Source organism: Natrix helvetica, assembly GCF_964273705.1.
Source record: "Natrix helvetica genome assembly, chromosome: 9".
Lineage (NCBI taxonomy): Eukaryota > Metazoa > Chordata > Lepidosauria > Squamata > Natricidae > Natrix > Natrix helvetica.
The window spans coordinates 17,635,757-17,658,786 of record NC_138560.1 but is presented as its reverse complement, the minus strand read 5'-3'; the positions used below and the strand labels follow the sequence as shown (position 1 = coordinate 17,658,786).

The 23,030-nt window shown below is 43.9% G+C and overlaps 1 protein-coding gene across 2 annotated transcripts; it reads right to left on the bottom strand.

Annotated features, from left to right (window-relative positions):
• Positions 1-2,605: 2,605 nt before the first annotated feature.
• On the bottom strand, positions 2,606-20,988 carry HMGCL (3-hydroxy-3-methylglutaryl-CoA lyase). 2 transcript variants are annotated; one of them, XM_081961985.1, is made up of 9 exons: positions 20,842-20,988; positions 13,625-13,708; positions 11,865-11,972; positions 10,364-10,459; positions 8,180-8,328; positions 6,999-7,062; positions 5,550-5,738; positions 4,274-4,399; positions 2,606-3,309 (listed from the first exon to the last, which is right to left on the bottom strand). In XM_081961985.1, exons 1-9 carry the CDS (start codon positions 20,950-20,952, stop codon positions 3,208-3,210), a joined length of 1,029 nt encoding a protein of 342 aa, XP_081818111.1. In that variant the 5' UTR covers positions 20,953-20,988; the 3' UTR covers positions 2,606-3,207. The 2 variants fall into 2 exon arrangements, with proteins under 2 accessions (XP_081818111.1, XP_081818112.1); XM_081961986.1 differs by lacking the exon at positions 20,842-20,988 and adding an exon at positions 17,367-17,453.
• Between the last annotated feature and the right edge of the window lie 2,042 nt (positions 20,989-23,030).

Here is a 23,030-nt window from a genome sequence, read left to right as displayed (position 1 = left end):
TGAATACAGCATATTTTACCTCCCGAAATCCTGCCCCCTTCCCCAAAATGGCCATGCATAGCCTTTAGGAAGCTTTCGGAGAGCTCTTGGGGGCTGGGGAGGGCAGAAATGAGTGAAAAACGGGCCGTTTTCTGCTCAATTTTGCCCCCCCAACCCGCAAAAGCACTCTATAAGCTTCCTAATGCCCCCTTTTTTGGACAAAAAACGCGCCCGTTTTTGTGAAAAACAGGCTGTTTTTTGCGCATTTTTGGCCTCCGCACCTCCCCCCCAGGAACACTCTGCAAATTCCTAAGGGCTATTTATGCCCTTTTTTTAAAAAAACAGCCCTTTTCCACAAAAAATGGGCTGTTTTAGGGAGGCTTGCAGAGTGTAAAAACTTTTTTTTTTAACTTTGCCTCTTCAAAACCTTGGTGTGTCTTATACTCCGGTGCATCTTATACTCTGCAAAATACGGTAGTTACCCGTATTTTTCAGAGTATAAGACACCCTTTTCCCTCAAAAAAGAGGGTGAAAATCTGGGTGGGTCTTATACACTGAATACAGCATTTTGGGCCTACCGAAACCCCGCCCCCTTTGTAAAATGGACTTGCAGAGGGTTTGGGAGGCTTGCAAAGTGCTCCTGGGAGCTGCGGAGGGCAAAAATGAGCGGAAAATGGGCCGTTTTGCCACCCCAGTCCCAAGGATCACTCTAAGAGCCTCCCAAAGCTCTGCATGCCCCTCCTTTTTTTTGCAAAAACCGGGCGTTTTTGCTCGGTTTTGGCTCCAGGAGCTCTCTACAAGCCTCCCAAAGCTCTGCATGCCCCCCCCCCCCTTTTTGTGCAAAAAATGAGGCATGAAGAGGATTTGGGAGGCCTGCAGAATGCAAAAACCTTAAAAAAAAATTTAACTCTTCAAAATCATGGTGTGTCTCATACTCCGGTGCGTCTTAATAGTCTGAAAAATACAGTATTTACAATCCTGGTTGTCAACTAACCACAACTTTGTCACTCCCTTATTTGGTATTGTAATCATTCATAAATCTCAAGATTTGACTTTAGACTGCTCGACTTGGGAATTTCCTTTTCCAGAGAAGTCTTATCTACAATTAATTGCTGTTTCACCCATCTTGTTGTTTGGATTTGTAGAAGCGTGTTTTCTCCTTAACACTAGAGGACTACAAATTGGCCTCTGAAAGGATGTTTAAAACAAGCCAGGATGCAAACCTGGCTTTATTCTGGCTCTCGAGCTGTTGTCTTCATCACACCTTTTAATTCCTTAGCCTTTTAGACAAACCTTCCCTAAACTGGAAGTATGTTCAAATATCAACATGGCCAGTATTTAGGAGCAATAACAATTACTTTATCTTCACAAAGTATAATTATTAATATTTTTAGAAATAACATGCCCTAATTTAAATGTTTAGTTATTTAAATCCCTTAAAACCATTTGGATAGGTTCAAATCAGCAGTGAACTTTTGGAGTATACTGCCTCCTAGTGGCCATGTCTTTAAATAGCAACTCTGTATTTTTGACAGGTAGTTCTTGACTTGTTTAGTGACCATTCGAAGTTACAGCAGCACTGAAAAAAGTGACTAATGCCTGCTGGTGATCAAAATTTGGGTTCTTGGCAACTGGCATGCAATCATGACAGTTGCAGCATCCCAAGAATATATAAGCACCATTTGTAACTTTCCCAGTTGGCTACCAAGAAGTAAAGTCAAAAGGGAAGCCGGCTGGAATTTAGAATTGTTGGGGCAAAAAACTGTGGGAGAAGAGAAGAAAACACTTTATTCTTGTTTCGGCTGTGGGCAAAGGTGATACCATCAGTGGCTAAGTCAGGGCTGTTCAACTTTGACCAGTGACTTGTGAACTTTAAACTCCCAGAATTCCCCAGCCAGCATGGCCAAGGTTGGACACCCTTGGGCTAAGGATTAACATCCAGTTCAGAGAAGGAAATGGGGGTCAAATATCCAGAAGCACCCCAGGCGCATAGAGCTTCAGTCTGGGACCTTATTTATCTTCATGTGTGGGACCTGGGCTGGGCCCCAAGATCGATCCCCCCAAGTGCCAAGAGATTTAAGTCCAGACCTGCCCCAAAAGTAGTGCTAAAGTGCAAAGCTCAGTGACAGGAGTAGCCCCAAACTGCAAGGTTGAAAGTCCAGCAGCAAGTTAATCAGTGCCAAGCAAATCCAGGATGCGCTTGGTCAGTCGGTCACAAGTGGACAGGCCACTCGCAAAATTGCTAGAAACATTTGCAAACATCGTTCCTGTCACTCGGAAACTCTGAACCACGGCTGTTAAGTGAATCACTGCAGGTGTTAATTTAGTAACCTAGTTGTAAAGTGAATCTGGCTTCCCCATTGACTGTGTCAGGACGCAAAAGGTGGCCACATGACTCTGGGGTCATAAATTCATACCAGTTGCCAAGCGTCTGAATTTTGATCACGTGGCCATGGAGATGCTGCAATGGCCATAAATGTGAAAAACGGTCATAAGTCACTTTTTTCAGTGCCGTTCTAACTTTGGTCATTAAATGAAGGGTTCTAAGTTGAGGACTACCTGCATGATTGCCTCTGACTAATCCTTGATTGCCTTGGGCAGAACATTGGCACAAATAACATTCAAATCCAGAGTAAAAATATTTTATTTTTTATTTTTAGAGAAGTCCCAGCGTACATTTTCTTGCTTCAATGTTTGACAAGGACCACTAGACCAGTGTTTCTCACCTTTGGCCACTTTTAAGATGTGTGGACTTCAACTCCCAGAATTCCCCAGGACCACTGCATCTCAAAAGGATCATAATGATCCAAGAGCTTACGAAAAGGGAAGCTTGCCCTGACAGTTAAAATCTTTAGAAATCCCAGCACTGGAGAGACAGTGGAGGTGCTGGGCAGTGTGAACGGCACTAGGTACAAAACAGATTTCAGGCACAAGAGGCCTGGGTCAAAAATAAGGACCAGAACAATACATTTTCTCCTTAAAACAATTGCAACATCCATCTTCAAATACATCCAACCTGTTTGATAGGCAGATATAGTGTTCTACCATCTTTGAATGTCTTCTTCTTCCTCTTAGTGTAAAATCCAGCAGTTTCATCTTCTTCTCTCTTTAATTCTGAGTCATTGGATAGTGCTTAAATAAAGTTGGGGGGACAAATGCTAACGCGGCAGTTTCCAGGCTGTCGTGTGGCTTTGATCCCAGCAAGTCCAGGAAAGGCACTGGTCTACTTCACAGTTTGCAGGTGGCTTGTGCGACTTTTGAACTGGTCTTCCGGTTCAGCATCTTGCAGATGAAAGTGCCTGCTTCAAGGACCTTTGATAGATCCACACCCTTGATAGGTTAAAAAGAGGGGGGGGGGGGAGAAGAGCAGCTGTTTATTTTGCATCCACAAAACTATAAAAGGTCGTCCTCAACTTCCAAACAGGCCTGAACCCCAAAGTTCTGCTGCTGAGCAAGACGGTTCAGTGAATTTTGCCCCATTTTACGACCTTTCTTGCCACAGTTGTTAAGTGAATCACTGCAGCTGCTAAGTGAATCTGGTTGGCTTTCCCATTCCCTTTGTCAGAATGTCACAAAAGGTGGTCACATGACCCTGGGACATGGCAACCATCCTAAATATGAACCGCTTGCCGAGTGTCCGAATTTTGATCATCGGACCACAGAGGCGCTCCAACAGTTGTAAGTGTGAACAATGGTCACGCCACTTTTCCAGTGTCACTGTAACTTTGAATGGTCACTAAATGGACTGTTGTAAGTCAAGGACTACCTGCATAATATTTTGCCAACATTCTGTTTCATGTGGCTTAGAACTATTTGCAGAAACATCCAAAGCACTCAAATGCAAAATCTTTTGAAGACAAAAGGCTGCCAGGCCAATATTTGCAAAACTTGGCCAGGAGTCTCAGAGAATCATGAAACAATTAAGCAAACTAATTTGTCTCCTACAAACTCCACTCCCTCTTTTATTTCCTCTGGGAGGGGCCGTTCACCGTCCACCTGTGGCCTTACTCCCAAGTCGACCCCTGTTCTTTAGCTGTTCCCATCGTCTGGAAACTCTGCTCATGTGCACACTGAGAACAGGCTCCAGCTGTTCTTCTGCCTCACTGATGTCTGACTCCGAAGGCAGCTGATAAGTATCAGACGGCCCTGTCCCCCTCTCTGCCTCCAACACAGAGCCCTCATCAGAACCTTCCTCCAGGACTGGCCCACCTTCCTCCCCAACCTCCTCACTGTCTGAATCTGCTGCCAGCTTCACTGGCCACTGGTGGGCCACAATACTCAGCTTCTCACTTACTGTGTGAATCCCAAGGCCGTGCAGCATGTACACCATGTCTTCTGTTGCCACATTCCCTGATGCTCCCTGAGCATAAGGACAGCCTCCAAGGCCAGCAACCGATGAATCAACTACATTCACACCCATCTGCAAACAGAAATAGAAGCCTTTTAAGAATGGTTTGCAAGTGTAATCCATTGTGAGAAATTACACCTTAGGAACGGAGCGAGCCTTTGAAGATCCAAATAAGGTTTCTCTTCTCTCACTCTCTCTTTTTTTGAAAAATATATATTATTTACTCTGTTTCCCCGAAGGTAAGTCCTCCCCAGATAATAAGACCAATCAGGCTTAGCCCATGCACTAAAATAAGACCTCCCTCCAAAATACCCCCCCCCCGAAAATATTGCAACGCAGCAGCAGCCATGAGGTGACCACACTCGCTGCCTCCTGCACCTCAAAAATAATAAGACCTCCCCGAAAATAAGGCTAAGCGCTTCAAAGTCAAAAGGTCCAAAGAAAATAAGACCTTGTCTTATTTTCGGGGAAACACAGTAGTACATAGATTTATATACCACCCTAAAGTGCTTCAAAGCACACTCTGGGTGGTTTACAATGTCAGCACATTGCCCCCACAATCTGGGTCCTCATTTTACTGACCTCAGGAGGATGGAAAGCTGAGTCAACCTTGAGCCGGTCAGCCGGCCAAAGTTTGCCTGCAATACTGCATTCTCTTTTGTATGTATGCCTTCTTTACCGATATTCTCATTCACAGGACTTGCCTAAGGCTCAGATTTGATTTAGAGAAGGTAAGTGGTGAGCAAACTGGTTTCATTTTATTACAGGTGGCCCTCGGCATATGACCGTAATGCTCAGATATTGTTAACAAATCATACAATGCAGTCTCATGACTGTGGTATGCTGCAAATGGGAGTTTTGTTGCTGAGCATCTGAGCATCAGGTTACATGTTTGGTTACATGATTGCAAAGGGGATCCAACTGCTGGAACTTTGAATCTGCATTTGTAGGAGATGACGTGGCCCGAGGGGTCAAATGCGCCATTACTCTAGAGTCCCTTTGTGCCAAGAGATTTAAGTCCAGCCCTACTTGAATTCCTTTCTATTCTTATATCCCACTAATTTCCCTTGACTGTTAGTAGTTCAGGTTCTTGTAGAGAACATAAGCTTGCAATAAACCTTGGACTTCTGATTTTCCACCCCTGACAGCGTCATTTTTTGTGTCAGTCATAAGTCAAGGACTACATCTAAAGGTTGCTTCAAAGACTGAGGGGAAAACTCACCTGTAGTGCTACTAGTGTATTGGCAAGAGCTTGTCCGTAGGTGTCGTGGCAGTGGACAGCAAGAGCTTCAACGGGCACCTCTCTCATCACTGCCGAAAGCATCTCCTTCATGTTCCCTGGGGTCCCCACACCAATGGTGTCGCCGAGGGAAATCTCATAGCATCCCATCGCGTACATTTTCTTTGACACCTGTCACATAAAAAAAGGGTTCTTTTAAATAAAATTGTAGCTTCTTATCGTTTTTCTTTGGTTGAAAATTCAACACACAATTGTAGTAATCAGGATGGATTCGTCTTCAGGATTTTCTTTCCCTGGAAACTGTGAAGGACTCTGTTGCATCACCTCCTCTGTTAATTTTTCCTTGCCACTAAGAAATGCTCTGCTTTGGGTGCTCAATCCAGGTTCCCCTCATTATCTTGCCATAATAGCTGCAAATGGCAGGTAAATATTAGAACTTCAGGTTGAACCAAAGGTGTTTTTCCCCCCCCAAAAGGCAACTGGACCTCCTTGGGTGTTTTCTTTGAAAATATTTTGCTTCTCATGCAAGAAGCTTCTTCAGTTCTTGGATGAGAAGTGAACTGTCTTCCAAGAAAACTCCAATAAAGTCCAGTTGCCTTTTTGGAAAAAAAAGCCCACCTTTAGGACAACCATGACCGGGGATGATTGAGAATCTCCATAGAGTACCGTTGGTGAACCTTTTCGGCACCGAGTGCCCAAACTACAACTCCAAACCCACTTATTGCAAAGTGCCAACACGGCAATTTAACCTGTATAATGAGGTTTGATTACCTAAAATAATGATAAACAAGGCAAAATTCAACTAATTGTTCTAAGAAAAGCGTGATAAATGCACTTTTATGCCCCTTCATTTTTTTCTGCTTTTGAAATATTATATTTAGCAACAAAAAGAAAAACTTCCGTAATATAATTTCTCTTTCCCTACCTCTCTTCCCCCCCCTTTTCCTCCCCCCCCCCCGTGGGAGAAACATGATGGATCTGGGCTGAAGCAACGCCACCCGTGCCCACAGAGAGGGTGCCACCTCTGGCATGAGTGTCATAGGTTCGCCACCACTGCCCTAGAGGCTCCCAGGTTGAGGCTCTCAAGTGAGGCCGAGAACAAAATCGGTGGAACTTTCCTTGCGGAATCCATAGCACAAGTACGATTGAGATCATGAAGATTGTAATCAGCGATGGCGAACCTTTTTCTTATGGCGTGCCAAAATTGTCCCACAGGGAAAGTTTCACCATCACTGCTCTAATCTATGGTCTCTCGTGTCCTTGCAATGACATCAGAGCAGAAGGCAAATCCCATTCAGTCAATAGGACGATACACGTGTGACGAGATTTAACTCTCTTCTCAAAGGCTCGTCTTTGGTTTTTTCTGTAAAAGGTAGGATTTCGTTTACAAAAAAGAACACCTTTCCTGAGCAGCTTACGCCACGAACTCACCTCTGCCACTTTAGCGGGAGAAATCTTTCCTTCGTAAGGGCAGCCAAGAACGCAGGAGACGTAGCTGCATGGAGAAGGGAAGAAAATGCAACGTTGTCATGTAAAATCATGGGAGACCGGTTAATGAAAGTTAGCAGCCCCTGCCTCCCTTGAGATCTATCCATAACATAGCTTATTTTTTCAGACTATAGGACGCACATCTCCCCCCACCCCAGGTGGTTGAAAATACCTATATGTCTTATGGAGTGAATGTTGCCGAAACTCCACCCAACCGCCAGCCCCCACCCTTCCGCCTCTGCCTCCCAGCAATTTGCCTCCTTGCAGCAAACAGCCTGGTCAGCTTCAGCACAGCCTAGTTTAGCATGAGCAGCTAATTGGCAGTTGGATCAGCCTCCCGGAATAGCTACAATCAGCTGTTCCAGGCTGCATCTATCGCCGCCTCCGTGCACCCCATTTTCGGCCTCCACATGTCTGTTTTCGGCCTCCACCTGTCCCTTTCTCGGCCCGGATGCACAGAGGCCCAAAATGGGACGTGTGGAGGCGGTGATATGAGGCAGCAGTGATAGGGGGTGGCAATCTCCGCAGCCTGGAAGAGCTGATTGGAGCAATTCCAGGCGGCCGATCCAACCGCCAATCAGCTGCTCGTAATAAATCAGGCTGTGCTTAAGCTGACCTTGCTGTTTGCTGCAAGGAGGCAAATTGCTGGGAGGCAGAATTTTTTTTCTTGTTTTCCTCCTCAAAAGCTAGGTGCATCTTATACTTTGGAGCGTCTTACAGTCTGAAAAATACGGTAATACTTTTTTGATGGGGACGACGACGACAGAATCAATATAACCTCTTCCCACAATTAGTATTACAAAGGGAAGTTACCAGGTCGTGTAGGTTTTTAAAAAAAAAAAAAAAAAACATCTACAGAGGAGGAGGAGACTTTTTATTATCATGAGGACTAGCTGCTATAAACAGAACTTTCAGTTTGGGAGTTGCAGGCTGAACACATTTGAAGCGTGCCAGATTGGGGGAAGACTGAGCTAAAAGAAACATTTTTGTGTTTTCTGGAAAGGATGCTGGATCGTCTCCGGCTTAGATCCCTCTTTCTTTCCATGTCTCAGCCTTCCTTTCTCCTCCTCACACATAAGGATGTTTGTTCATCACCCAAATCAGCCTGCGGTGCTAATATTTACCCTCGGACTGGAATACTGGCTTCTTTTGATGCCCGCAGAACGTCGCTAAACCTTTGCAGACTCTCCTCTATGGAACAGTTGATGTTTTTTTTTGTGAAGAGCTCGGAGGCTGCTCCGAAGATTGACACCTCTTTGGCTCCGGCTGTCACCTACCAACAACATAAAAAAGAGGTTAGATATTGTACATTTCTCTCTTCAGAAAAGCATAGCCCTTGTTATGTTGTTCCTTCCCTCACGACGGGTTTATCTATTATTTACTTATTAGATTTTTATCCCACCTTTATTGCTTTCGTAAGTATCAGGAACAAGGAATCAGATCAACTCCCTGCGCTGTTCAAAGTTACTTCTTCATTGTTGCAATGCCTATTTACAGGAATCTTGCCAGATGCTATTGGGATTAGTCAGATAAAGCTTCAGAGATTCCGGAGGTGTAACACCTGCACCGCTTCCTGCTGTGCAAGGACTCTAAGCTCAGCCCCCCACTTCACTCCCCTCACCCCATGCTAGCTGGAGATTCCACCACAAGATAACAAACGTACCTAATACTCCTATCCTCCTGTTTTTCCCACAGCAATAACCCTATGAGTCAGTTAGGCTGGGAGTGTAACTGGCCAAGGTCACCAAGCCAACTGTTGACTGAGGCTTCCCAAGAGCCTGAAGCAAACTCCTTGTCCCGACAAAAAACCCTTTTATTAATTTACTGTGAATTCTGCTCATTCACATTCCGCAAAGTCTTTCAAGGGAGGATTTACAGTCACAGACCTTATCTGGCTTGGAGAGCTAACAGGCTGATATCTGCAAAACTTGGCAAGGAGTCTCCGAGAATCATGAACCAATTAAACGAACTAATTGTCTCTCCTGCAAACTCCACTCCCCTTTCGCTCCTCTTTTTTTTTCTCTGGGAGGGGCCATTCATCGTCCACCTGTGGCCTTACTCCCAAGTCAACCCTTGTTCCTTAGCTGTTCCCTTCATCTGGCAACTCTGTGCATGCGTACACTGGGAACAGGCTCCAGCTGTTCCTCTGCCTCATTGATGACTGACTCTGAAGGCAGCTGATAACTGTCAGACGGCCCTGGCCCCCTCTCTGCCTCCGACGCAGAGCCCTCATCAGAGCCTTCCCCAGACTCCAGGACTGGCCCTGGTTCCTCCCCAACCTCCTCACTGTCCGAATCTGCTGCCAGCTCTGCTGGCAGGACACACCACCAACTTGCTGAGAAACTTTAAGCTGTTCCAGACAGCCACTTCCTCAAGACACAGGGAAGCAAGTACTCTGGATGGGAAACCAGAAATGCAGTGCCAAAGCAACGAATGGGAGAGCCAGCTGTAGCACTTCTGTTCGGCCTAGGCTAGTGATCTGCCTGGCTTAAGATATGGATCTGCTTTTTCTTTTTAAAATATTTTTTATTGAATGTTTTAATCTTTAAAAACAGAAAGAAAACCTCCACAAGAACAAACAAAACACAAAACACACATAACAATATAAAGTAATTATACAGCCTTCTGTATCGGCTTTCCTGTTTAGCTTTTATAATTCTCTATTCTGCATTGCCTTCCTATTGCTTTTATTGGATCTGCTTTTTCAATCCCAGACAGAGAAGATAGATAGATATTCCTCGACTTATGACTGGTTGCTTGGTGACCATTTGAACTTCTGATGGACCTAACTGGGAGGTGCTTGCGACCTGGATTCAAAGTTCTGATGGGAGGGGAGGATAAGGAGGGGATCCCCCATTGTCACATAACCACACTTTGGGTGTGCTTAGCAACCAGGCCATATTTACAGCTATTAGCAGGGACCTGTGTTTATGTGACCTCAATTTAAGACAGTTTTGTTGAAAACCGCCACTTTTACTTCCGATGTTCAGTAAATCTGGCCCGTAGCAAACCATGGATTTGCTTAACAACCACCAGAAAAAAGATGGCAAGATTGTCACCACTTATGACCGCAATGGGCAGGCTCCCTTATGGTCGTTAACTGAGGACTTCCTGTGCCTATCGAAGAGCACTGTGAGAGAAGAGTGCAAAAGGTCTTATAGCTCCACTCATTAGTACCGTCCCTACTAGCGCAAGGACCTAGGACAGTGGTGTCCACAGAATTCTGGGAGTTGAAGTCCACAAGTCTTAAAGTTGCCAAGTTTGGACACCCCTGACCTAGGAGCTTTTCGACTGCAGATTTCTCTTACCGCTGCTTCAAATCCCTTGAGGTTCGGCGTCAGAACGGGGTAGCTGACCCCAGAGACCTTCCTGATGCCTTGCATAACTTCTGTGTGGTCAGCCATCTAAGTACCAAAAGGAAGAACAGGTTTAAATTCCTCAGCAATAATCCCGCCACATGCGGTACTAGAAGAGAATAACAACCTAGCCAGTCATTAGGCAGATCATATTAGAGGTCCGTGGGTTTTAAAATTATGAATTTAGTGTTCCCTGAGGTCCGAAAGATTGGTGACCCCTGTTTTAGCTTCTTCTAATCTAATGCTCCTCCACAATGACAGTTGGAAGAGGCCTTGGAGGTCTTCTAGTCCAACCCCCTGCTCAGGCAGGAAACCCTACAGCACTTCAGACAAATGGTTATCCAATCTCTTCTTAAAAACTTCCAGTGTTGGAGTATTCACAACTTCTGTAGGCAAGTCGTTTCACTGATTAATTGTTCTGTCAGGAAATTTCTCCTCAGTTCTAGATTGCTTCTCTCCTTGATTAGTTTCCACCCATTGCTTCTTGTTCTACCCTCAGGTGCCTTGGAGAATAGTTTGACTCCCTCTTCTTTGTGGCAGCCCCTGAGATATTGGAACACTGCTATCATGTCTCCCCTAGTCCTTCTTTCTCTTAAGCTAGACATACCTAGTTCCTGCAACCGTTCTTCATATGTTTTAGTCTCCAGTCCCCTAATCATCTTTGTTGTTCTTCTCTGCACTCTTTCTAGAGTCTCCCCATCTTTTCTACATCGTGGCGACCAAACCTGGATGCAATATTCCAAGTGTGGCCTTACCAAGGCCTTATAAAGTGGTATTAACACTTCACGTGATCTTGATTCTATCCCTCTGTTGATGCAACCTAGGACTATGTTGGCTTTTTTGGCAGCTGCTGCACACGGCTGGCTCCTATTTAAATGGTTGTCCACTAGGACTCCAAGACCCCTTTCACAGTTACTACTATTGAGCAAGGTACCATCTATACTGTACCTGTGCATTTCATTTTTGTTGCCTAAATGAGGTGACTAGTCACCCTTTGTAAAAGGAGAACAGGAACGTCCAACCTTGGCAACTTTAAGACTTGTGGACTTCAGTTCCCAGAATTCTGGGAGTTGAAGTCCACGAGTCTTAAAAGTTGCTAAGGTTGGACACTCCTGGTGTAGAATACCTCCAAGCTCTTTGATTCAGCATTTACGGCGATTAGCTGGAAAAACATAAATTGTGCCTCTCCTTATGAAGGAAACCAAGCTGAGACGTTCATTTATACCAAAGACTAAGCCAAAGACTGTGCTTTAATTAAGGTATGTCGAAGAAGCCGAACTATACAATTATACAATACAATACAATAGCAGAGTTGGAAGGGACCTTGGAGGTCTTCTAGTCCAACCCCCTGCCTAGGCAGGAAACCCTATATCGATCCAACTAGATCTTGCAAAGGAGCAAAGTAACTGTAGCTTCTGTAGCCAACTCCTTTACGGCCTTTTCCATAACTGACCTGAGGTACCCATTTTGGAGAAACAAAACTGGTGGCTTCTATAACCGAGAGACCCGTCTCTGACAGCATGTTGATTAAATCAATTTTCACCTGGGTGGGAACAATATTCTGAAGAGAGAGAGAGAGAGAGAGAGAGAGAGAGAGAGAGAGTGAGATTTTCCCTTTAACAGCAATTCCATACCCTATTTTCCCCAAAGTAAGCCCTCCTCAAATAATAAGCCCAATCAGGCTTTTGAGTGCATGCACTAAAATAAGCCCTTCCCCCCAAAATACTGCAAGACAGCAGCAGCCACGAGGTGACCACGCTCGCCGCCTTCTGCACCTCAAAAATAATAAGACCTCCATGAAAATAAGGCCGAGGGCTTATTTTGAGGGGGGTGTCAAAAGAAAATAAGGCTGTCTTATTTCCTTCTCGACATTTAGTTGTGGCGGAATCACTACATTCTATAACCCTTTCTGTTTTTTTGTCCTTTGTATCTTCCCAACTGTGGATTTTTAAAATGAGCCCACAAACGAGCAGGAACACAGAAACAACATTCATATTATAATAAACAGAAACACATTTGCCGGATTTAATTTTGTTGACGTTGTGACATCACTAAGATTTGTAAATGCTTCCTTTTCTCAGGTTTGCCAATGCCAGCCAGACTTTGAGACTGACCATTGCAAGAAAGCTCCCTCCTTGTGATTCTGCAGGCAGGTAAGTCCCCGACATACGACTGCTCAATTAGCAACTGTGCAAAGTTAGAACAGTGCTGAAATTAGGGACTTAGGACGGGTCTTAGTATTTATAACCATAGCAGCATCCCCATGATTACAGTTTGAGTGCTTGGCAACTGGCGTGCATTCACAAAGGCTCATGTGATCACCATTTACTTCCCAGTTGGCTTCCAAAAACAAAGTCAATGGGCGAAGCCAGATTTAATTAACAACCGCAACAAAAGTGGTTGTAAAATCAGGCATAGGTCAAGGTAAAGGTTCCCCTTGCACATATGTGCTAGTCGTTCCTGACTCTAGAGGGAGGTGCTCATCTCCATTTCAAAGCCGAAGAGCCAGCGCTGTCCGAAGACGTCACTGTGGTCATGTGGCCGGCATGACTAAACGCCAAACGCTGATACCTTCCCACCAAAGGTGGTTCCTATTTTTCTACTTGCATTTTTATATGCTTTCGAACTGCTACGTTGGCAGAAGCTGGGACAAGTAACAGGAATTCACTCTGTTACGCGGTGCTAGGGATTTGAACTGTTGAACTGCCGATCTTTCTGATTGTCAAGCTCAGCTTCTTAGCCACTGCATCCCTTTTAAATCAAGGCATAGTCATGTGTAAACTCACTTAACAACCTCATTGCTTACAACCAGTATTCAATTTATAACCACAATTGGCACCCGAATTTCAGTCATAAGTCATTGCAGTCATAAGTTAGAACACTGTGTGGCTGGACCTGATTTTTTTTGGCATTTCTAGGGCAATTATTAAGCAAATCACATGGTCATAAGTCCAAACCCACTCTCCCAAATGGGTATTTTTGATAAACATTGATTTACTGGCACAATCCAGCATATTTCAAGTAATTAAACTGACAGGAATTTTGGGAACATAGATTGAGGTTGAATTTTTAAGCTATGCCAACACTTTACCTAGGAGAAGAATCAAAACAGCACTGATGTCAAAACATCCATTTCACAAGCATAAAACCACCAAAGCCACTTATTTCAGACTTCAGCCACAGCCCAAACACAGCTTAGCAGAGGTCACTTGCCTTTTCATTCTGCAAACCATCCCGTGGACCAACCTCAACTATTTTCACATGCTTGGGAAATGTTCCAGCTGCTGATAAACTGAGCTGTAAAACAAGGGAAAGAAAAGAATGCCAATTCAGTAGACCATCTAGCATCCCGAGGATATCAAATGTTAAGAAGAAAAATTATTTTGTAATTCTGCATGAGATGCAATTTTGTTAGCAATAGTTACGTTAATATTCTTTAACATTTCAGACTCCAGATACGTCTGATTATAACTCCTTGAGAATCATGGGATTGCAGTTTGTCCTTAGAAAACATCAGGCCCAGGAAGATCTGATTAGCTCAGGGGTGTCCAAACTTGGGAACTTTAAGACTTGTGGACTTCAAGCATGGCTGGCTGGGGAATTCTGGGAGTTGAAGTCCACAAGTCTTAAAGTTCCCAAGTTTGGACACCCCTGGATTAGCTGCACAAGGCTGGCACTTATAATTTCAAGCAATTTTTTTTCAATTTACTTCTGTTCCTGTATTAAAAAAAAAATACCTTGCCCTCCCAACAAAGTCCAAAGCAGCTAAGACTATTTCATCACTAACCTTTAGGAATACCGCATCCATTCCAATGAATTTTGTTTGCAAAACGATTGTACAGAGTTGGCATCCAATTACAGATGCTCAATTGAGTAGCACTGGCGAGTCCAAGTCTCACGTTTGGAAAATAAAAAGTGCCTTGGCACAGCGATAGAGAATCCATTCTGAAGCACCAGGTCCCCGAGGCAGTCTTGGCACATCCAGACAGGGCTGGGAAAGAGCTTTTAGAAATCATGGACCATCACTGCCTCAGATTTCAGGCAAAGTTGAACTAGAGGATCCCAAATCAGGTAGCTTCCTACCTCCCTTAGGATGGCTCTCAGCAGGAAACTCCTGTCTTGCTTCTTATTACTGTACTGTGATTTGACTTGGTTTCTCCTTTTATATTGCTTCATTTGGGGTGTAATTCACCACTGTCGTAAGACATTCCTGCATGCGGATATTATACACACTTCTTCAGTGCAGAATACGGCTGTTGTTTTCAAACATCTGTTTTTGAAAACCACTGTGTTCCAGGGAACTAAAGCTATGCTGCAGGAAACCTCAGAGTCAAAAGTTCATTGTAAAATTGGTGGTAGTTAAGAAATCTGCCTATATGTCAACTTTTTTCAGCTATCCTTTCTGGCTACTTCACATCTTCTGATGTGCATTTTTAAGATCAATCATAAATATATTATAGGATGCTTTCTTCGTTTAAGACAGGAGTGTGTAATCTAAGGCTCCATAGCTATCTTTGGCTCCCGAGCCTCAATTTAGTGGCCTCTGAACCCTTCCCTGCGAATTAAAAACTGGCTACGTTTCTGCATATTTTCAGGTATGAAAGACATGAGATTTAAGGCTGCACAAAGCATACAAAAAACTTCATGAAGCTTATGGGCACAATCAATGCACACCTCCACAAAGCACTGAGGCCGCCATGCCTGCCAGAAAGCTGAATCTGGCTGTTGCAAAGCTTTTCCCAGGTTGTTTGTTCATGAATGTAAACAGGCATTGGAGAGGCAACCTGGGAATGCCCTTGAAGCAGTATAAGTAATTTGGAGAATGAGGCTCAAAGGTTTGAGTGCTACTGAAGCATGAATATTTAAATCATCATCCCCACCCACATAAGAGTCCTAGCAGAAAGTCCTAACCCTGCATATACAGGTAATTCTCGACTTACAATTGATTTAGTGACTGTTGAAAGTTAAAACAGCACTGAAAAAAGTGACGACTGTTTTTGACACCTATAACTACTGCAGCATCCCAATGGTCACATGTTGAAAATTCAGACATTTGGCAACTGACTCATATTTATGACTGTTGCAGTATCCCAGGGTCATATGGTCACCTTTTGCAACCTTCTGACAAGCAAAGTCAGTCGGGAACCTGGATTCACTTAGCAAATATGTTATTGACAACTGCAATCATTCACTTAACATCTGTGGCAAAGGTCATGAAATGGGGCAAAACTCCACTGTCTTGCTTAGCAACAGAAATTTTGGGTACAATGGTGGCCATGTCGAGGATGCATAGGCTACATCATCTGACCTATTTCTTTCCTTTTCAAAATAATAATAATAATACTAATATTATTATTATTATTATTATTATTATTATTATTATTATTATTATTATTATTATTATTATTATTATTATTATTATTATTATTATTATTATTATTAATAACAATAATAATAATAAGAAGAAGAAGAAGAAGGAGAAGAAGGAGAAGAAGGAGAAGAAGAAGCAGCAGCAGCGTATGGTCCACTTTTTACTTTGTGGAGCTGTGATGATGATGATGATGATGATGATGATGACGATTATTATTATTATTATATAAAATCCAGCGAAACAACTGGCCGCTGTGATACAATTGTATAATAATAATAATAATAATCATCATCATCATCATCATCATCATCATCATCACAGCTCCATCATCATCATCATCATCATCACAGCTCCACAAAGTAAAAAGTGGACCATACTTAGCTTAGGATAAGAATGACCTGCCCCAACTCCAAAAAAACCTAGCCACTAAATAAATTGGAGTGTGTCATGTTATTGTTGTTAGTTGCGAAGTCGTGTCCGACCCATCGCAACCCCATGGACCATGTTCCTCCAGGCCTTCCTGTCTTCTACCATCCTCCGGAGTCCATTTAAGCTCACGCCAACTGCTTTGGTGACTCCATCCAGCCACCTTATTCTCTGTCATCCCCTTCTTCTTTTGCCCTCAATCTTTCCCAGCATGAGGCTCTTCTCCAGGGAGTCCTTCTTCCTTCTCATTAGGTGGCCAAAGTCTTTGAGTTTCCTCTGCAGGATCTGGCCTTCTAAAGAGCAGTCATTATGAGTGCAATCATAAGTCCTTGGAAAAGTTAAAGATTCTTATCCTGTCCATGTTGCAGCCACACATCACAGTTGTGCATGTGGAATTCACCTCTTTCCCCAGTACTCCCAGCCAAAGTCAAAGGCTCAAAGCCGCAACCGCAGCTCCCTGCTCCAGGCATAACTCACACATGCACACCCATGAGAGGGGCACATGTTCTACCCATGCTGTTATTGAGCAGGCTGACTTCTATCCCAAACATCTCAGAACACTTCAGGGCATGCAGAAACCCACGTCACGACCCAACTTGTTCTGATCCCGAAGTGCAAACAACACAAACCCCCTCTGGCTCAGGCGAAGCTTAGGAGTTTTTCCAAATATTTTGCATTGGCAAAGGAATCAAGCAGGTGGGAGTTCTCCCAACACAAATAAATCAACAGACACAAACCCAACAGCCCACGGTAAACCTTAAGTCCGTATCTAAAGCAGAGGTCTTCAAACTTGGCTACTTTAAGACTTGTGGACTTCAACTCCCAGAATTCTGGGAATTGAAGTCCACAAGTCTTAAAGTGGCCAAGTTTGGGGACCCCTGATCTAAAGCGAATGCTTTGCAAGCTAAGAAACCCAGGCAAGGAGAGACTGCCCTCCAGGTGATGATTCTTCTTTGCGAACTGCAACTCCCAGAATCCTCTGCCATTCACCCTCTGCGCCAGGGTTGCTGGAAGCTGTAGTCCCCAGCGCGCGGGAAAGCCGCCCCAAGGTGCAAGCCCCACATGGAGCCCCCTTCCCAGCCACGGCAGCGCCCGAGGCTGCCACCACGCAAGGAGGCCCGGGAGGAGCCGCGCCCGCTTGCCTTTAGGCTCGCTCACCGGCCGCAGCGAAGCCACCAGCCGCGGAAGCCCCCGCTTCAGCGCCACCATCGCGCCGCGTCCTCTCGCTCTAGGAGGAGGAGAATCACGTGATAGGGCTTGGGCGGATTCTCTCATTCTCTCTCTCTCTCTCTCTCTCTCTCTCTCTCTCTCTCTCTCTCTCTCTCTCTCTCTCTCTCTCCTATGAGTCCCATCACCCCCAGCGAGCAAGAGTTATGGGACTTGTCACATAATTTAGAATAACAGTGTTGGAAGGGACCTTGGAGGTCTTCTACTCCAACCCCCTGAAGTTTCTCTTCAGTTCTAAGTTGCTTCTCTCCTTGATTAGTTTTCACCCATTGCTTCTTGTTTTGCCCTCAGGTGCCTTGGAGAATAGTTTGACTCCCTCTTCTTTGTGGCAACCCCTGAGATATTGGAAGACTGCTATCCTGTCTCCCCTAGTCCTTCTTTTAATCAAACTAGACATACCCAGTTCCTGCAACCATGTCTTTGGAGATTCTTATCATCCAAGGTCCTAGTTGTCTCAATTTTTTTTAAAAGAGCACCTTTTGAGACGTGAGGCGATATGTAATCCAAGCCTCAGGGGGCTTCAGTCACCCAAGCTTCCCTCTGTGCAGTGGAGGTGGGCAAGCTTCACCTATCTAATGCCTGCCTGTTACAAAGAGGAGAGGAAGGGAAATGCGTGCGGCAGATGCGCTGTTGGTGAGGTTCAGCTGCAGCCTGTGCAATAGGCGGTGTTTGATTAACGGACCTTGCAGGTCATCTAATCCACCCCCCCCTCCAAGCAGGAGACCCTACACCATTTCTGACAGGTGATCAAGCAGCATATTCAGCCTCTCTATTCAAAATGGGTCATGCAGAGTAGTAAACATGGCAGTTTCTGCTTATTCTAGCCATAGTAGGTCAAATGAAAGATAACCAATGCTACTAGGAGTTTCTCTAAAGGTAAACATAGCGCTTTATAATAGTGTTTAAATGGGGAAACTCATGGCCTCTTTAGGGGCATTTCACTTTTATACATCTCACATAAGGATCTCAAATTTCTAGGCCTGCTTAAAGATTGCATTTTTTACAGGACAGGTTAAACCAGGGGTGTCCAAACTTGGGAACTTTAAGACTTGTGGACTTCAACTCCCAGAATTCCCCAGCCAGCATGGCTGGCTGGGGAATTCTGGGAGTTGAAGTCCACAAGTCTTAAAGTTCCCAAGTTTGGACACCCCTGGGTTAAACAGTAGATTTTATCAGGAGGTTACATTTGGGGTGGGGGTGGGGGGGAAAGCCTGCTCAGCCATTTGAATGCACTGCATTTTGAAACATCAGTTCCTCTGAGAGTGTGCAAAGTGCACCTAAAGAAGCCCCAGGCAGCCTGAGATGAGAAAAGACAGGTTTGCTTTCTAAGCATATGGTGTGTATGGTTTGTTTGTTTGTTTTTGCAGGAGAGATGAAAGAGAGGAAGAGAAACTGGAAAGCGACTGGAAGTGCTCAAGACTCAGCAAGAATAACAAGTGTTGGTTGTGTGGACGCAGCATCTTTAATCAGGCCAGTTGCAAATCTAGCAGTGGCAATTTCGTGAGCTGCTACATTTATGTTTTTTGTGGCTTAACAGAATAGAATAGAATAAAATTCTTTATTGGCCAAGTGTGATTGGACACCAAGGAATTTGTCTTTGGTGCAGATGCTCTCAGTGTACATAAGGAGAATAAAATACATTCATCACAAATAAAAAGATACAACACTTAGTGATAGTCAAGGTTACTAATAAGCTATCAAATGGTAATAGTAAACAAAAAAAACAATATAACTTGTTAAGATACAAGCAACATGGTTATAGACATAAGTGGGAAGAGATAAATACTAGGAAGGAAGAGAAGAAGAATAGTAATAGTTTTAGTAAATTATTTGACAGTGTTGTGGAAATTAGTTGTTAAGCAGAGTGATGGCATTTGGGGGGAAACTGTCCTTGTGTCTAGTTGTTCTGGTGTGCAGTGCCTTATAGTGTCGTTTTGAGGGCAGAAGTTGAAACAATTTATGTCGAGGATGTGAGGGGTCTGTAGATATTTTCCCAGCTCGCTCAGCTCCCTGCTAGTTTATGGGACAGATCCTGGAAATGTGTTAATTTAAGGAACCAAGTTAAACACTCCATAAACAACACTCATGAAGCTCTTAATGTGCTTTTACTCCAGATCTTAACCCACCCTTCCTACCTTTGAGGCTTTGTTTCGTTTACTCCTTTCATGCTCTCTGCTGAAAACCTTCTACCCTCCAACCTGACACCTATTCTGGTTTCTATTCCTTTACAACAGCACCAAACTGGTGTGGGTTTTTCTGCCACTATGAATTGAATTGCCTGCTTATCTTCCAACAGAGGGAACTGCCAATTCCAGTATTTACATTGTCACCAGCTCTCCAGGATTTGTGGGAGGAGTTTCTTGAGCATCAAACCTGGGATTTCCTAGGTGCAAAGCAGGTGTCCTCTGTATTACCTGTTCTTCCAGCCCACCCAGTATTCCTATAGGACGGTGGTCATCCCTCTTAAATATATTATGCTACCTCTCTCGCCTCTTAAAATTAACCTTTGCCAGGAAACAGTTTCTGAGCCTACCTATTTCAATTCCCCTTAAATGAAGTTTCAGCCATAATCGTATTGTAATCATTACCCTTGGAGACTTGAGTTTTGAATAACTATATTTGAGGTTTAATTACATTCACAGCCCAGCCAAACTTTGCTCATCCTTAAACAGCTATGCTGGATTAAACCTGTCTGGTAAGGAATTCGAGGAATTGAAAGTTCACATATATGGAAAGTGCCTAAATTAGGAATTGTGTAGAAGTGTGGTTTGGTATTATGGTTAAGTGCACTGATCTAGGAAAGACTGAGTTTTACTTACTTACTTTACTTTATTGTCATTGCACATGGTACAACACAATTAAATGTCATCTTCAGTGTACATTATACCTATAAAAAGACTCCCCTTTACACTCAAAAAACAGTTGGGTGATTTGGGAGTCAGTCCATACACTCTCCAATGAAAGCTCCTGAAATGTTGCCAAGAAAACTACATGAACTATCCATATAATCATCAAGAGTCAAGATTGATATCGTATATTCAAAAGTTACATCCTTGATTTAAAAGTCTTACTTGAATCCAAGATGGAATTTCATTTTGTTGTACCTTTTTATATCGTTGAATTTAACTACCACCATTCATAAACCTTTGCCATTGTAAATTCTCTTTTGCTTGGAACATTTCTGGTTAAACCAAACCTCTTAGAACCTGATTCTATGCACAGTTGTTAGAAATCTCCCACTGAAAACCCATGGGGATTATCCTTATGCTGGCATGCACAGGATAGTACCTGTATCTAAGAACCATACCATCTTTCTTTGTTGCATCCTATACCTGTTGCAGCAATTTAGATGATTCTACTCTCATTTTGGTATTTGGGGGGCAAAAAATAAAAATAAATCACATACCTGCCCTATCAAGCTTCCTCTTCGTAAAGGCCCCATTTGGCACTCTGGTGCTTCCTGCTCACGGAGAGGTGTAGCTTGTGCTGTAGACCTGGAGAACTGTCCTACGCACATTTATACCATTAAATCAACAAGAGAAGATGGCTTGGAAACAGACCCGCTGTTTGTCTTGGCTCTTGCAAGCAATATCCCCTTCCATGAAGAGAAGCGTATCCTTATTCTCTCTCTCCCAAGGTTCAACAATAATTGGGCTTCATTGCCAAGGCCACATCCTTCACTTGTACATAAAGCACGTGTCAACACCGTGGCTCTTCGCGGTGGGGCAAGGGGCATTCCGTGCCAAGCCCCATTTGCCAATGCTCTAAATTGCCTGAACTGCTGTTGTCGCGGGTTTTTCACAAATCCTATAAGGCCGGTTGAGAGCAGTGACATCAATTTTGTCTCTTGATCTTTCAGCTGGAATGGATTCCAACCTGGCGGTCTATTTTGCAGGCTCTTCTTGCATAACCCGGCATTTAGTGACGTTCATTGGCAGTCACCTTTATTTGGAGCAAGTGGACCTTGGTTCTTCCCCCCGCCCCCCGAAGGCGTTAAGAAATCCCTCCAAAAGCGATCCAAAGTAATGAAAGGAGCAGAGCAGGGATTTCTTTGGCTCAGGGGAAAGAGCTACAGTGACAACTGTTCCCTTGGCCTGTATGGCAAAAGAAACTACTGGGACATATATATTTTTATTACCAAGAGTAAAAATTTACTGAGAGATCCATACAGGCACAGAAGAAGAAAAGCCGGCTCTGAGGTTTTGCCGCGAACCGCAGTATAATAAAAAACCCTTTAGTTCTTCCTCCCAGGCCACCCAGTGCTCATTGTCCACCCATCCTGGGCAAGGTGGGTTTCATTTATATTTGTCAGGGGAAATTTTTCACCCTGAGCTAATGAGGTCTAGAAATCGACGGCTTTTCCAAACAGCATATCCTCAAGAAGCGAAAAATTAAAAAAACCCGAGAACATGTTCTAATGAAAACAAACTTTAATATAAAAATAAGAAATAAGAAAATAAACAAATCTATCTAATTGTTACATTTTGGCAAGAACAAATGTTGTCCACCTTCTTCGGCAGACGAACAAAGATCAAAAGGAAAGAAGTCTCTGGAATGTGTGATGAGCAGGCGCAATACATCACTTGCTAATAAAGGCCTATGACCTGCGCAATAACTCAGCTCGGCTAGCAAACAATTTAACGCAGTGACAATATTTACCACTGATTTGCCACGCACCGACAATGTGAGCATGCTCGCTTCATGAGCGTGCACGCATTCCATGCATGTGTGCGGCCTTCCGCGCATGCACTTTGCTTGCACAGGTGGCTTGGACGCATGCACGCGGCTTAGAAAACGTGGCTAAATAGGACTGCATAGAACCGGAGCGAGTGGGCTGGTGCACCCACAGGTCGCCACTATCAGTTCGCCTGAACCGGTCCGAACTGGCTGAATACCACCGCTGAATCCAGGTCAATCTTTTTATTTTGGGAAAACAAGTCTGCACCTTTCAAAAATCTTCTGCTCTTGACTTTGGGGTTGTAAGATTTTCTCAAGCTGCAAAGGACTCACTTGAATTCCTTCTCTCCCTCCCAGCTCCCCACACATTCCCATCCTAGCCTCCCTCCCTCCCGGGTTTCTTTGTCAAGCTGAGAGCACAGAGGATGTTTTGCGAGTCAACTTTGACATACTACAGCTGTGGTTTGAAAGTAAAGTCGCTTTGAAAATGTAGTTAGTCCTCGACTTATAACAATTGGGATCAGAACTCTCGTTGCTAAGTTAGGTGGTTGTTGAGTGAAATGTGCCCAAGTTTCAGATATTTTTGCCACAGTTCAGCGAATCACAGGTGCTCCTCGAGTTGTGACCACAACTGGGCTCAACATTTATGTTGCTTAATAGTGAAATACTTGTTAAATGAGATTTGCCCCATTTCCTGCAACAGTTGTTAAGTGAATTACACAGTTGTTAAGTGAATCTGGCTTCCCATTGACTTTGCGTGTTGGAAGATTGCAAAAAAGTGATCACATGACTCCAGGACACTGCAACGGTCATAAATAGGAGTCAGTTGCCAAGGGTCTGAATTTTGATCATGTGGTCATGGGGATGTTTGCAACAGTTGTGAAAAACAGTCATAAGTCATTTTTTTTTTACTGCTGT

What these genes read in the sequence shown, in the direction of transcription:
- HMGCL (XM_081961985.1), bottom strand. Translation starts at nt 20,952, where the DNA reads ATGTGCGTAGGACAGTTCTCCAGGTCTACAGCACAAGCTACACCTCTC. An exon ending in CTCCAAAATGGGTACCTCAG is followed by an intron (nt 10,460 to 11,864) that starts GTCAGTTATGGA and finishes TTTGGTACTTAG; the next exon opens with ATGGCTGACCACACAGAAGT. An exon ending in ATACACTAGTAGCACTACAG is followed by an intron (nt 4,400 to 5,549) that starts GTGAGTTTTCCC and finishes TTCTGTTTGCAG; the next exon opens with ATGGGTGTGAATGTAGTTGA.